This window comes from Salvelinus sp. IW2-2015, linkage group LG20, assembly GCF_002910315.2.
Source record: "Salvelinus sp. IW2-2015 linkage group LG20, ASM291031v2, whole genome shotgun sequence".
NCBI classification, from domain to species: domain Eukaryota; kingdom Metazoa; phylum Chordata; class Actinopteri; order Salmoniformes; family Salmonidae; genus Salvelinus; species Salvelinus sp. IW2-2015.
In genome coordinates, this window is record NC_036860.1 from 73,615,717 (window position 1) to 73,631,318 (window position 15,602).

At 38.4% G+C, this 15,602-nt stretch overlaps 1 protein-coding gene, 1 long non-coding RNA gene and 1 pseudogene across 4 annotated transcripts in view; 1 reads left to right on the forward strand and 2 right to left on the reverse strand.

Moving 5' to 3' along the window:
- LOC111981714 (non-structural maintenance of chromosomes element 1 homolog) overlaps nt 1-15,602 on the forward strand; it is a 25,215-nt gene continuing 9,613 nt past the window's right edge. For 2 of the 3 annotated variants that reach the window (XM_070449632.1, XM_070449633.1), the window contains exon 1: nt 1-121. In XM_070449632.1, coding sequence (XP_070305733.1) covers nt 110-121 — 12 coding nt within the window. In that variant the 5' untranslated portion in view covers nt 1-109. Of the gene's footprint in view, nt 122-14,864; nt 14,995-15,602 lie in introns of those variants that run through there. The other variant, XM_024013114.2, reaches the window with a different exon arrangement.
- On the reverse strand, nt 10,411-12,061 carry LOC111980089 (uncharacterized; annotated as a pseudogene).
- On the reverse strand, nt 13,134-13,962 carry LOC111981722 (uncharacterized). Its single transcript, XR_002879624.2, has 3 exons — nt 13,810-13,962; nt 13,542-13,707; nt 13,134-13,414 (listed from the first exon to the last, which is right to left on the reverse strand). It is a non-coding gene; the product is annotated as an uncharacterized lncRNA (long non-coding RNA).

The window sequence follows — 15,602 nt, forward strand, 5'->3', positions numbered from 1 at the left end:
GGAAGAGGTAGGCCCTTTCAAGTCTCACATTCAACCGGCGTAAACAAAGCTAGCTAGCTAACATTTGACAGAAGTAGAAGGAACCAGCATTAACAAAACAGAGCAACGAATGACTTGCCTGGTGAGTGGGGTGCTGTTGTTTGAAGTAAAAAATTAAATATATATATTTATTTTTGCTGTACGCTGGTCTAATTTGTCCGTAACAATTGCTGACCTGTTGTTACTGCTGGTTTACGTTCGGAACGCTAGCGTCCACCTCGCCAACAGCCAGTGAAATTGCAGGGCGCCAAATTCAAAACAGAAATCTCATAATTAAAATTCCTCAAACATACAAGTATTTTATACCATTTTAAAGTAATCTTGTTGTTAATCCCACCACAGTGTCCGATTTCAAAAAGGCTTTACAGCGAAAGCACCACAAACGATTATGTTAGGTCACCGCCAAATCACAGAACACAGCCATTTTTTCCAGCAAAGAGTGGAGTCACAAAAAGCAGAAATATAGATCAAATTAATCACTAACCTTTGATGATCTTCATCAGATGACACCCATAGGACTTCATGTTACACAATACATATATGTTGTTCGATAAAGTTCATATTATATCCAAAAACCTCAGTTTACATTGGCGCCATGTTCAGAAATGCCTCCAAAACATCCGGAGAAATTGCAGAGATTCACATCAAATAACAGAAAACTCATCATAAACTTTGATGAAAGATACATGTTTTACATAGAATTAAAGATAAACTTGTTCTTAATGCAACCGCTGTGTCAGATTTCAAAAAAACTTTATTGCAAAAGCACAATATTCAATAATCTAAGTACAGCTCAGCCACAAAAGCAAGCCATACAGTTACCCGCCAATTTGTGGAGTCAACAAAAGTCAGAAATAGCATTATAAATCTTCACTTACCTTTGCTGATCTTCGTCGGAATGCACTCCCAGGAATCCCACTTCGACAAGAAATGTTAGTTTTGTTCGATTAGGTCCATATTTATGTCCAAATAGCTCCGTTTTGTTTGCGCGTTTAGTTCACTATTCCAAAGGCACCAATGCGCGAGCGCAAAATCCAGACGAAAAGTCAAAAGAGTTCCATTACAGTTTGTAGAAAACATGTCAAACGATGTTTACAATCAATCCTTAGGGTCTTTTTATAATACATTTTCAATAATATTCCAACCGACAATAGCGTTCATTACAGAGGAAAAAGAAGGAACGGCGCGCCCGCGTGACCTCACAGTAAACAACTCATTGGCCACAGCTTAGTTCACTTGTTGAAACAGCTCCTATTCGACCCCTTCCACAATAGAAGCCTCAAACAACTTTCTAAAGACTGTTGACATCTGCTGGAAGCCTGGGAAGTGCAATCTGGCCCCATAGACACAGCCATGGATAGGCAATCACTTAAATGAAACTACAAACCTCAGATTTCCCACTCCTGGTTGGATTGTCTCAGGTTTTTGCCTGCCATATGAGTTCTGTTATACTCACAGACATAATTTTAACAGTTTTGGAAATGTTAGAGTGTTTTCTATCCAAATCTACTACTTATATGCATATCATAGGTTCTGTGCCTGGGTAACAAGCAGTTTACTCTGGGCACCTTATTCATCCAAGCTACTCAATACTCCCCCTTTCCAAAGAAGTTAACTGACTAGCCAAATCAAAGTTTATTGGTGGCGTTGCCTTACACAGAAGCCGATGTTATCTTTTTTCCTTCTTTTTTTTCGTTTGCAAACATTTATTGAATTTTTTTATTAACAACAATCAATATAGGAAGTACATGTGGGAACACAAGTATACACAACTAATATACAAAGTACAATTGGGCTAGGGGGTACAATATCACATTACACAAGGACCTTAATACCCTGACTACACGCTTGCGTTGTAAAATAAAATTAGGAATCTATGTTATTCAATTATTGCACCCACACTGCTCGTGCGCGTCTGCGATGCCAAGGGCTAACATGCTGACCAGATCGGACAGTCGCGTGCGCGACGTCGCAAAATAATGTAGAAATCCATGTTATTCAATTATTGCGCGCCAACGAGCGTCTGCGATGCCAAGGGCTAAAATAGAAACATTCCTATTCTGACGCAGATCGCGCTGCAAGTCCTGCCTCTCCCATCTCCTCATTGGTTTATAGAAGCAGGTACCCACGTGACATCTCCTCATTGGTTATACCCACGTGGGTGATTGAAAGACGAACTGTGTTGCAGGTGGTCGTGGTAATACTGTGAAAGTTTAGATGCCAATCACCATATAAGTTCAAAGATGAAAAAGCCTGGAAGGAGGAGAGATGACTAGAAACGATTCGGTTGACCATTTTATGTGTGGATTAATTGTCGGAGTAGAGGACCTTGTGCATTTCAGTTAAAATGACAASCTAATGTTTATTTCCCAGGACAAATTAGCTAGCCACAGCAAGCTAGCTAAATAGGACAAATTAGCTAGCAAGTGCAAGCTAACTAGCTAAATTGCCATAAATGTTTAATGCTTTTCGACCTGTCCCCAAATTAATGTCATTGGTTCAGAGTTTGTTTTGATATTCTAACCTGCGTGTCGTGATCGCGTTTTGTGTAGGGGGACAAAATAAATGTATGCACGATGTGGCACGATGGCGACGCACGCAGCCGGTTTGGGTTCCGTGTAAGGGACATRCATACACTTATTATTCGAACAGCTTTTTTGTTAGTAGAGTACTTAATTGTCTTAAAAATACAGTTCAATTTCTTTTTGTAAGGTAAGAAAATGTGGTGTTTTGTTCGTAAATTTACATTTGTGAATATGAAATTTGGCAAAAAGAATAATTAAATTAATTACATAGAAATAAGCTGAAACAATTTTATCGTAGGTAAAGAATCCAAGCAGTACATCTCTCCACAATAGTGTAAGATCTTCATAAATGTGTTCAATTATAAATCTACTGATGTCTTGCCACAGTTTTCTTACATGAATACAATGCCAAAAAAGATGCGACACCGTTTCTGGGTGGTCATTACAAAAGGAACAATTTGAGTTRATGTTTTCCTTAAACTTCTTCATATAGTGGTTGGCAGGATAATATTTATGAATAATTTTAAAGGAAACTTCCTTAATTTTGTTAGCAAGTAGGTATGTGTGTGGCAACATCCAAACTTTTTTCCAACAGATATTATGAATAAATCCGTTCCAATAAGGCATGATATAAGGTATAGATAGATACAACATCCTGCTGAAACAAGGTTCGTATCGTTCTGTTGTTGAATGGACCAAAAGAGAAACAAATCTTTCCTACTGATGAGTCAACAGGGTCAATGGAAGGTAGGCTCTGAGGGTCAGGTCTTGACACGTTCCTGAATAATAAAGCAATACCTGAGGGAATGGCATCTAAAACAATTGCAAAATCTTTAGGTGTTACAGTGATAAGTATTCCTTATAACTAAGTAAAAGACCCTCTGCATTTACCAGTTGGCWCACCAATAGGATATTATTTCGGAACCAATATTCTAAAAACAAAGAAGTATTTTTATACAATATATCCCGATTATTCCATATATTATGCTTATAAATAAGGACCATGACAAGAAAATCTGCCGATGAAAAGCAGAAAGTTTCATTGGAACTTTGGACTGCCTAGTTAAATCAGGTTACACACACACCACACTGACCAAAATTATATTTGTTGGCATTTACGCATGTCCCCATTATCAGTAAAACATCATCAAACCTATTTCTCTTCACATTACTGCTGTGCTGTGCTGTGCTGTTTCGTTTGTTCGTTTGTTCATTTGTTCAGTCGTTTCATTCTCAACCAGGATTTCTATGGAACGCCATTTGGGTCTTTGACGTGTCAGATAAGCTTGTTGACCAATCAGGACCTGAATATGACTGCACGTCACATAATAATTTAACGCATTCAATATTGTTTTACGTAGTTATTTCACAATCACTCGTATTTCATATGTCACAACGATTCATCGATACGGAAGTTATGATGCTGGTTAAGTTGTATGCGCACCTACAGTGCGGTCATAAAAAAAAGCTAGCTGGCTCATGGATACAACAATGTTCTTCCCCAAAAACATAGCAAACGACATCTGTTTCAGTAACTATAGTTAGCTAGCTTGACTACATAGCTAGGTGTCATCATCTAAAATAACCCTAATTTATAAGACAGTTCTTATTTGATTAATGGTGGTCGGACTCATCTATGTGAAGCTAGCCACAATAAGGATTAGCCACAATAGTGGACTTTGCGGTTAGCCTTCAAAATAAAAGTATGGCACAATTCTACTATTTCTATTCATTTGCATCACTGTCAATGGCATACTTTTAATTTGAAGGCAAACCACAAATTCCACTATTGTGCCTAATCCTTGTTGTGGCTAGCTTCAGTACACATAACCCGTTCCGGTCGAGCCTCACTAGCCAGATGAAGCTAGCTGGCTGCTTATAGCGTTAGCTTTGGGCAACAGGGTAAAGTAGTTGGCTAGCTATTTATTTTCATGAACTGAAGTTCAATTATTATCATTTTTTTTTTTTTCACCCTTATTTAACCAGGTAGGCCAGTTGAGAACAAGTTCTCATTTACAACTGCGACYTGGCCAAGATAAAGCATAGCTGTGCGACAAAACAACAACACAGAGTTACACATAAACAAACGTACAGTTAATTAAACAAAATAAAATAAAAATAGAAAAATCTATGTACAGTGTGTGCAAATGTAGAAGCGTAGGGAGGCAGGCAATAAGGCTATAGAGGCGAAAATAATTACAATTTAGCATTAATACTGGAGTGATAGATGTGCAGATGATGATGTGCAAGTAGAGATACTGGGGTGCAGTATCTCTACTTGCACAATTTCAATAGGCGAACAACAAGTGGCAACCTAGCTAATACTTACTCACAAGGATTCCCAAATCATTGCTAAGAATAATGAAAATGACTGCAGTTTCTGCTGGTCATTGTTTTTAGGCTGGTTGTATTGGTGGTAGCTAGGTACCAAGCTAAAGCTAGCTACCCCATCGTTTGTGGCCGGTGTTTGCTTGTTTGTAGACTTTTTTGTACAGCTTTGACAGTGCTACTGTGCCTTTTTTGACACACAAAGACCCAAACGGCATTCCATAGTATGTATGTTGTGAAGCTAATAGCAGTGACGCTATTACTGTGTAACTCCGGTAGGGCAACATCTGAAAAATAGCGCACTTGGTAGTGTGTACCGGTGCTCGACCAGTTGGCGAAAGCCAACATCACCCACGACAGAGAATGGATTTCGCCTTTGAGTTGTCTCGCTGAAATGTTCTTACTCTTTCAAATGACTGCTCGACTTGTTGACTGCTCGATCCACACAGGAGGCATTGTGGGCTAGGTTAGGAATGCTGTGTTGCACGTGTAGTGCAAAATTTTACGTGGCGTCATTACGCCATGTACCTACGTTTATATAGGTATGCACGGTAGCTTTGACATCGGTTTTTAACATCGGGTTGAGCTAAACATCGGGCAGGTACCGATGTTGSCATTTTTAGCTAATATCGTCTGATTCCTATATGTTCACCGATATATCGTGCATGCCTACTAACAACCCCTATATAACCACGTTTATCAGTATTCCGGATAGTAGCTCATATCCCAGTATTATTCTGGATAAGCTCTTTACATGCACCTTTGATATCCCGATCAAAAGTATCCCTGTAACCATGATTATTCCTCCTTTAAATTCTTAAGGATTAAATGGAATAGTAACTGATATGGACACTGACTGTAGGCCTTTAACCTCTGACATGTACTATAGCTTAATATAATATAACTCGGGCAGAATTATGAATTTCTTAAAATGGTACAACAAATGTTAATTTTGTCTCGGAAACAGGAGTGGAGAAATTATTTATTTCTTGGAGGATCTCTTGAGAAAATAGCAATGCATGTGTAATGTGATATCTTTGACACTGTTATGCAAGCAGACAGTATTTCAATGTGTCAGCTAAATTAATTATTATAGTGGATCGAACTGCGCAGGTAGTGTACTTTTTGAAGTGATTTGTTTGACAATCAGAAGAAAACATAACACAACTATGGGGTCAATTTCACGCCATATGTATTGAATTCAAAATGAAATAAATCATGAACATGAAAAATAAAGTAGAGAATGTAAACATATTTTCAATGATGGGTGAAATAATGGATGTTGAAATCAGAAAGCAAAATGTATAGAATTGTAAACAAAAATAAGACATCAAAAGCAAAACCCCCAAACTTGTAAGCAAATAATTTTAAAGCGAGAGGAAAACTCTATGACAAATGATTTWAAAAAATATTTGAAAACGAATGCAAAAATCGTTTCCGGTTAACCAGCAACCAATCCTATTGAATATATTTTGCCTACGCTCTTGCCTGCATGTACTACCTTTTGGTTACGCTACTCGTATCTTTGCTTTCGATGCCTGTTTCTTTGCTTTCACTGCCAGTCTTTTCAAATGCGAGTTTTGGCATAATTTTTCCGTGAAGGGAGGGGTTTAGAGGGAGGCGTAGACAATGAGTCTCCATTGGTCGGCTAGTTTTGGAGTGACGGTTCGTCTTAACCCAATCAATGATTTGATGTGTCACTGGCTCTACAATTCTATACGTTGTCAGTCATGCATACTAAGTGCCTGTTAATGTTTTAGTGGTTTGTATCTGTTATAAATAAAGCGAATGTCTATTGTAAACTTTTAAAAAATCTGATTGTGTTTGTTGCCACAGAGGACAGGAACTCATATTGCAAATAGGTTATTTATACCTTATATATATATATATATATTTATTTTAATTTAAACCAACTAGTGCGCTTACTTGTACCTCTTCTTCGGGTTTGTGTCTTCGTAAGTGTTGGTAGACGTCACTGGGCAAGTGCAACACTTAATTTTTACTGGGAATTKAAGTTCTAGATTGCACATTCAATATCAGAGGTTATTGTGTGGGACAACGACATGCAATACACATTATGCTCAGGAGATGGTGCTAAAATACCACTTTAATCATCAATTTAGATTAAAATGAAGGAAACACAGTAATGTTGATCATACAWTAAAAAGCACTCTAATTCAACTCCTATTACAACTATTCCTTTCTTAAGACTGTCAGGTAGCACCTATACTGTTGCGGTTCTCCTTTTCTTAGATGCAGGAAACGGATATGTTAACTCAGTCCAAGCAGAGACATTTGCATCCTCATGATAATGCACTTCTCTTTTTTTCCTACCATGGCAATAGGTTGCGTGTGCTGTTTTCTATTGCAGGTCCTTTCTGGTACTGTACGTCATAGTAAATTGTGGTACATACAGTGGTGGAAAAAGTACCTAATTGTCATACTTGAGTAAAAGTAAAGATTCCTTAATATAAAATGACTCAAGTGAAAGTCACCCAGTAAAATYCTACTTGAGTAAAAGTWAAAAAAGTTTTGGGTTTTAAATATACTTAAGTATCAAAAGTAAATGTAATTGCTAAAATATATTTAAGTATCAAAAATAAAAGTAAAAGTATAAACCATTTCAAATTCCTTATATTAAGCAAACCAGACRGCACGATTTTCTTGCTTTTTAAATTTATGGGTAGCCAGGGGCACACTCCAACATAATTTACAAACGAAGCATTTGTGTTTATTGAGTMCGCCAGATAAGATGCAGTAGGGATGACCAGGGATTTTCTCTTTAAGTGCGTGAATTAGACCATGTCAGGGAAAATGTATGGAGTATAAAGTACATTATTTTCTTTAGGAATGTAGTGGAGTAAAAGTTGACAAAAATATAAATAGTAATGGAAACTACAGATACCTCAAACTACTTAAGTACTTTAAAGTATTTTTTACTTAAGTACTTTACACCACTGGGTACATATTGCTAAAGGTGATGCAGACTTTCAGCCTAAAATATTTTCCATTACAAATGCTCACCTTAAAATGCCTTTATGTCAAACATTTTATTACACTTGCAACAATTTAGATAGAAAGCTATAAAGAAACGGATAAAAGTGATTTAATTGTTAGTACTCCATAAAAGTGATGCATATTTTCTCCCTCTGAAAAGGACATTTTAATKTTGATCACTGGCAGGAAGATGTGACATCACTACAGTTCATTTGTTTTCCAAGCAAGGTTCAAGAGCAGGGCCCATAAATCATAGAGGTGGATGAGGAGCCTTAGAGAAGCGTTGGACCAGTGAGGGCACCAGAGGTCCCACAGTACTTCACAGGTAATTGAGTATTGATTGCATTATAATCAGAATCCTAAAGTGTTCTTCCTTTGTGCTATTTTCTAGTCGATTGTGCAACTTGATCCTTTGCATACAAACATAAAGAAGAATGTGTGGTATAAGTCCTGAAATGTACATTACCTATTGGAATCTCCAAGTGCTCGCTCACCTGGTATTTCTAACACTAACTGGACCGAAGCTTAACATACCTGCAACACAGAGAAATATATACACTTGAAGTCGGAAGTTTACATACACTTAGGTTGGAGTCATTAAAACTCATTTTTCAACCACTCCAAAAATGTCTTGTTAACAAAATATAGTTTTGGCAAGTCATTTAGGACATCTACTTTGTGCATGACACAAGTAATTTTCCAACAATTGTTTACAGACAGATTATTTCACTTACAATTCACTGTATCCCAATTCCAGTGGGTCAGAAGTTTACATACACTAAGTTGACTGTGCCTTTAAACAGCTTGGAAAATTCCAGAATCATTTGAGTCAATTGGAGGTGTACCTGTGGATTTATTTCAAGGCCTACCTTCAAACTCAGTGCCTCTTTGCTTGACATCATGGGGAAATCAGCCAAGACGACAAGTCTGGTTCATCCTTGGGAGCAATTTCCAAATGTCTGAAGGTACCATATTCATCTGTACAAMCAATAGCACGCAAATATAAACACCATGGGACCACACAGCCGCCATACCGCTCAGGAATGAGACGCATTCTGTTTCCTAGAGATGAACGTACTTTGGTGCAAAAAGTGCAAATCAATCCCAGAACAACAGCAAAGGACCTTGTGAAGATGCTGGAGGAAACAGGTACAAAAGTATCTATATCCTATATCGACATAACCTGAAAGGCCGCTCAGCAAGGAAGAAGCCACTGCTCCACCCTGCAATAAAAAAGCCAGACTACACGTTTGCTAACTGCACGTGGGGACAAAGATCGTACTTTTGGAGAAATGTCCTCTGGTCTGATTAAACAAAAATGAACTGTTTGGCCATAAATGACCATCGTTATGTTTGGAGAAAAAGGGGGAGGCTTGCCATGCCGAAGAACACCATCCCAACCGTGAGCAAGGTGGTCAGTATTAATGTTGTGGGGGGCTTTGCTGCAGGAGGGTCGGTGCACTTCACAAAATAGATGGCATCATGAGGTAGGAAAATTATGTGGATATATTGAAGGCAACATTGGTCAGGAGTTAAAGCTTGGTCCGAAAATGGGTCTTCCAAATGGACAATGACCCAAGCATACTTCCAAAGTTGTGGCAAAATGGCTTAAGGACAACAAAAGTCAAGGTATTGGAGTGGCCATCACAAAGCCCTGACCTCACTCCAATAGAAAATTTGTGGGGCAGAACTGAAAAAGCATGTGTGAGCAGGGGCCCACAAACCTGACTCAGTTACACCAGCTCTGTCAGGAGAAATGGGCCAAAATTCACCCAACTTATTGTGGGAAGCTTGTGGAAGGCTACCCGGAACGTTTGACCCAAGTTAAACAATTTAAAGGCAAATGCTACCAAATACTAAATTGATTGTATCTAAAACTTCTGACCCACTGGGAATGTGATGAAAGAAATAAAAGTTAAATAAATCATTTTCTCTGCTATTATTCTGACATTTCACATTCTTAAAATAAAGTGGTGATCCTAACTGACCTCGAGAGGGAATTTTTACTCTGATTAAATGTCAGGAATTGTGAAAATCTGTGTTTAAGTGTATCTGGTGTATGTAAATACTCTGACTTCAATTGTAGGTATTTGAGCTATTAATGGCCATGACAGAAAGTGGTGCCCATGACAGAATAACTTTGATCTTCCTTTTTGTCCTCAACAAAATTCAATTTTGCAAGGAAGCCTGTGAAAAGTAAATTCCATCACTTGCATTGCCTGTCCAAGCATTTGAAGTATGAACATAGCTGTGAATGCCACCATGCATTCCTGTATACTTGCTCAAATAAGCATGACAAGTTGCAAAGCAGACCTGTGGCTCTGTGAAATGTGGCCTTTCACAATCCCTCCTGTTCCACACTTCTATCTTGGCCTTTGTTCAAAACAGCAGCCTGTCACAAAAACCGCCACAATACTGTGAAAGAAATTATCTGAATGCCTCAGTCATTCCAACCGTATACTATTATTGATGGTTAAACTGGCAAACGCCTCACAATTTTCTGCATGATAAACCATCGCTATGTGTGTCACTAGTCAGGTAATCTTTATTCAAGCTTCACCAGTTAAGTGAAGAGCTTTGAAGGGAAAAAAAGTGTTTGTTTTCTACAATAAACACTACAAAACATGAACTTCATCCTCAGAAAATAACCCTAAACACGGCTCATTTTTGTTTGACCTGATTCGCAACACATCTATGACATCGCCGCTGGCTCTACTTTGTTTCAAGGAACAGCGCAATAAGGAAGTAGGCCTACCACTTTTTTCTTCAGAAATTCAACCTCAATGTTTGCATGAGGGTTTTACTGTTACACTTTGTGTATCAAACATCAGATGCAATGAAAGTGTCTGACTATTTTGACTATTTTGGCTATTTATATACTATTTGACTATTTGACTACAGATGAGGCAAAGACAAGACATGTTATATCTCTTCAACAATTACCTGTTGCAGTTTCCCAAACACAAATGTCTATTTACAGAAGCAGTACATCAAAATGTGGAACATTTCTGGACTTAGGCTACAGCATTTTCATGGCAGAATGGTATTCAAACTGTTTGTATCATATAGAAAAAAACATATATATGAGCTCAAGTCCCCAAATAAAAGAAATTGTGAAGTGCAAAAGTGTCTACCGTATAATCACACACAATGATAAGAGCTGTCATTGTCTATTTTGCATGGCTTGGTCTGAAAAGAAAAGCAGTAAAGAAAGGGACTTCCAGGTATCGGACATTGTCCTCCCTGTGAGTTGGGTATGACATTTAGAGGCATGTTCCCCATGGAGCTTTGAGGGATCTCAGTCTCCAGACACTTGTTCAGCAGTTTGTCTGAAACTTACTGATCTGGGCTATTTTGTCCCAGGCTCTGTAAAGCCTGATAATTGCCATCACTCGGGGGAGGCTGCATCCAGGGTCAGGCAGGCTGTGGCAACATGGATTCACATCGTAAATCATGGCTCTCTGTACATCCTGGAAACCTTAAGTGGCATTGGCACATCTATGAAGACATCAGTTCCTCTCTCATTGTCTTTACAACCGCCTCACACGGGTGATTAATTGTCGGTTTGCAAGAAGGTTCGCACAGTTAGTGGACAAGTTAAGGTCTTGTTGACCAGTACCAAGAAACAGCTGTGGATGGCCTTTTTCAACACTTCAGCCTCACCAGAATAGTAGGAGGAGTTACAAAAGAAGCAGAGGCTTGCGTAGGAAATGAGGATGTCTTTGCTTGTTGTTAACTCTTGAAGGGAGTTGAGGGGCACCGAGGGGGAGTAGGTAATATTGTTGTAACAAGACGACCCACAAGAGCCTCCAGACTCACTCATGAAATGAAGAGGATTTGTAGTCAGATGAACACACACCAATGTCTCGATTTGAACTCAGGGCAGTTCATTTCTGTACCATCATCTGTCATAGGAGGGCTAAGAGCAATGACTGAGGATTCCGTCCAAAAGAACAAGGCTGGGAAAGACTTTGCTTCAGGGCCTCTTGAAGATTGCTAAATGATCTGCACATTACTAGGCTCCGGGCATGGACATTTGTGGGCCTGACCCAGGGAAGATGATGTGTCGACTCTGAGCCACGGCCTCTTCCACTGCTCCCATCTACTGTCGAGGGTTTGTCCTGTAGGGAAAAGAAGTGGGAAATTTGCAGTGAATTAAAGCTTATTTTCATTGCAAGGACTTGAATGCCGACGCGAATAGGACTGAACCCGAAGACACCTTTACATTTTGCTATGTTTATATTGCATCCAATATGCTCACCATGTTTTTCCTTCAGTGTCCATTTTCGAAGAATCAACATAGATGGAGGATAAAAGTATTTTGGGAGGAGACAATACCTGTGGTGGAGAACAAACATCACTAAATGCAAATATACACAAATGGAAGGAATTACAGTAGGAAAGTAATGAAGGTTTACAGTTTATTTAAACATAGAATATTTAAGCAATAAGGCCTGAGGAGGTTGTGGTATATGGCCAATATACCACAGCTAAGGGCTGTTCTTATGTACAATGCAACGTGGAGTGCCTGACACAGCCCTTAGTTGTGGTATATTGGCCATTATACCACAAACCGCTGAGGTGCCTTATTGCTATATATAAACGGGTTACCAACGTAATTAGAACAGTAAAAATATTTTTGTTTTCATAACCGTGGTATACGGTCTGATATACCACGGCTTTCAGACAATTACACTTCAGGCTCAAACCACCCAGTTATAATTGGAGATAGAGCCTCACTTAGGTACTCCTGGAACCATATACAAAAGGTCTGGGTTTGAACATTTAGGAATATTATCCCAAACTTGGTTTTGAGTCTGCAGAGGGGGAAAATAGGAGGATTTGAAAGCCTATGTGCCAATATGAAGCTGTATGATAAAAATGTTTGTGGAAACAACATACTGTCACCTACAAGACATGTCAGGACAACTTACCTAACACTGCACCAAAACAAGCACTTGTGATGATGATACCAGCAATGCAGCTGAAAACAATGACAATCTGGAGCACTTTCCGAGATGATGCAGCTGTGGAGCAGAAGAAGATATACAGTGAGCTACAAGGTGAAAGTGAAATTAAGGTTTGAAAAACCCATGGATGATAAAATTCATTTTAATCACTTACGTTGGTGAATTACCAACTCTTCACTCCAGTCACTGAAACGGCCAGCTCCAGTCATATAGGTTCTGACCTTTCGAGCATAAATGTGTTTGGCTCCAAGCTCTCTGCCAAGTAATTCATAGGAAGTTGTTGAGTCATTTTTTGGACCACCTTACGAACAAAGGAAAGCGTAGAGGGGAATGTTGTCTTTGTGATGGTGACAGCAAACGGGGGAATGTTGTAATATGAGGGATTTATCATATCACCCTCCTTTACTCATCTGTTCTCCTTTCTTTCTGTAGCTCAAATTCGGCATCAAGACCTTAAGAAACGGTGCATATATCAGGGTAGTTTGTCTTCCATTTGACCAAGAAATTACCATTTTCTGTTGGTTTCACCTCTTGCGGTGGGGGTTTTGGGTTTTACTGTACAGGGCAACGATAGGGATGGTTTGACATCAATCATTTAAAAGCATGGTTTAAGTTCATGCAATATTCTTTATAACAGTAATTAATTTTCAAGTAGCAATCTGCATATGTAGATGCAACTCACTGCTGCATTTGATACAGAGGACTTTGGAATTTAGGCGCTCCCAGAATTCCAAAGTGTTGCATTAAACTTCTCCCCAATAGTCAACTGCATTGGATCAATAGAGCATCCACATTTGGAAACATCATTGGACCTCTCCTTTTCCTTGAAAGTACAATCATTCCTGCCTCTGGGAAATAAGTTGATTAATAACATAGTTTTGAAATGAAAATATGACTTCTTGGTGAGATTAACATCGACAATAGAACAACTTAAACAATCATAAACTTACATATTTTGTGTGCCCAATTCTTTCAATGTCATGCTGTATTCAGCACACTTAGACTTGTCAGTTGTAAAATGACAACCATACTTTTCTCAATAATCGTTGAAGCATTGAAGATTTCCGTCACTCATTGCTAACAAGTAATTAACAAACAAAAAGCTTGTCAAAATGTAATCATGATCCGGCAAAAATACACTGTGGTTAAATATACTTACTGTTTATAGGCTATGTAAACAAAGACTCTTACCATCATCGCGCTATCAAAGTCCCAAGGTTTGTGACCATATAATAAGCAATAGAAACATTGTTGCTGAATAACTTGAGAGTAAACACACACGGATAATAATTCAATCTGAAATCAGAAAGAGAAAATGTTTCCTTGTTAGTGTTTAAATTCCTGCACATTAAAATAGGCTACATGCTAACCTAAATGTGAAGAAGTGATTATTAATACAATATCGGTTTTTGTGGGTCAAAGTGCTTTATTTAATAGACCTAACTTTTCAACCACTGGATTTCCTTTGATTACATAGAATATAGCAAAATAAGAATGCAACTCACCCACACAATATATATAATAAATTTTGAACACCTTCCATTTTAAAAGACCAACAAAAAACATGAATCTATGAATAAGTATATAGTCCTTCCATACGATCTACAGTGATAAATCTTTTGTCAATTTTAGGCAAATAGAAATAGCTGCGGTTTTGACAACTACGAATTGCTTACTGGAAATTACAGTTCCAACAGGACACACCTTTCATGGGAAGGTCGTCCCCCTTCCTTGTATGACCACATCGCACGCACGYACGCTTTGTTTTTGTTTTATGGTTGATTACCAAGTTCGAATTCCAACAATGACATCTTAATAATATTGCAATATTTTTGCAACTTGATCTATTGCCGGGAAGTCCGGTTGCAGATAAAGACATGGAACACTGAGCCACTGAGTTTCCAATCGAAACCATAGCTAATGTACTATGTTTGGTCTACCAGTCCGCTGGGGGGCGGTAGCACCTTTGCTTTTAGGAGGTTTTCCAGAAACACCGTTAATGTAACTACAGAGGAAGAGGTAGGCCCTTTCAAGTCTCACGCACAACCCGCGTAAACAAAGCTAGCTAGCTAACTAACATTTGACAGAAGTAGAAGAACCAGCATAACAAAATAGAGCAAGGACTGACTTGCTTGGTGAGTGGGGATGCAGTTGTTTTAAAGTTTTTATATATTTCTTTTTGATATACGCTGGTGCTGGTCTATTTTGGCCGGAACATTTGCTGACGTGTTGTTACTGCTGGTTAGCTATCGTTGGCTAGTTGGTTAACGKTAACTGACTAGCCAAATTAAAGTKTATTGGTCGCGTTGYCGTACACAGTAAATTAGCAGTTATCGTGGATGCAGCGATATGTKTGTGTTACTAGCGCCTAACAGTGAARCAAAAATGTCAAACTACACAAATAATAAAAAAACAAAAATACTGTCAGAACATCTCCAGACAGTTTTCWAACAACCCCTGTATAACCACGTTGATCAGTATTCCGGATAGTAGCTCATATCCCAGTATTATTCAGGATAARTTGTTTACATGCACCTTTGATATCCCGCTCAATATATTCCTCCTTTAAATTCACAAGGATTAAATGGAATCGTAACTGATATATGGACACTGACTGTAGGCCTATAACCTCTCACATGTTCTATAAATTAATATATTATAACTCAGGCAGAATTATGCATTTCTTAATGGTACAACAAATGTTAATTTTGTCTCGAACAGGAGTGGAGAAATGATTTCTTTC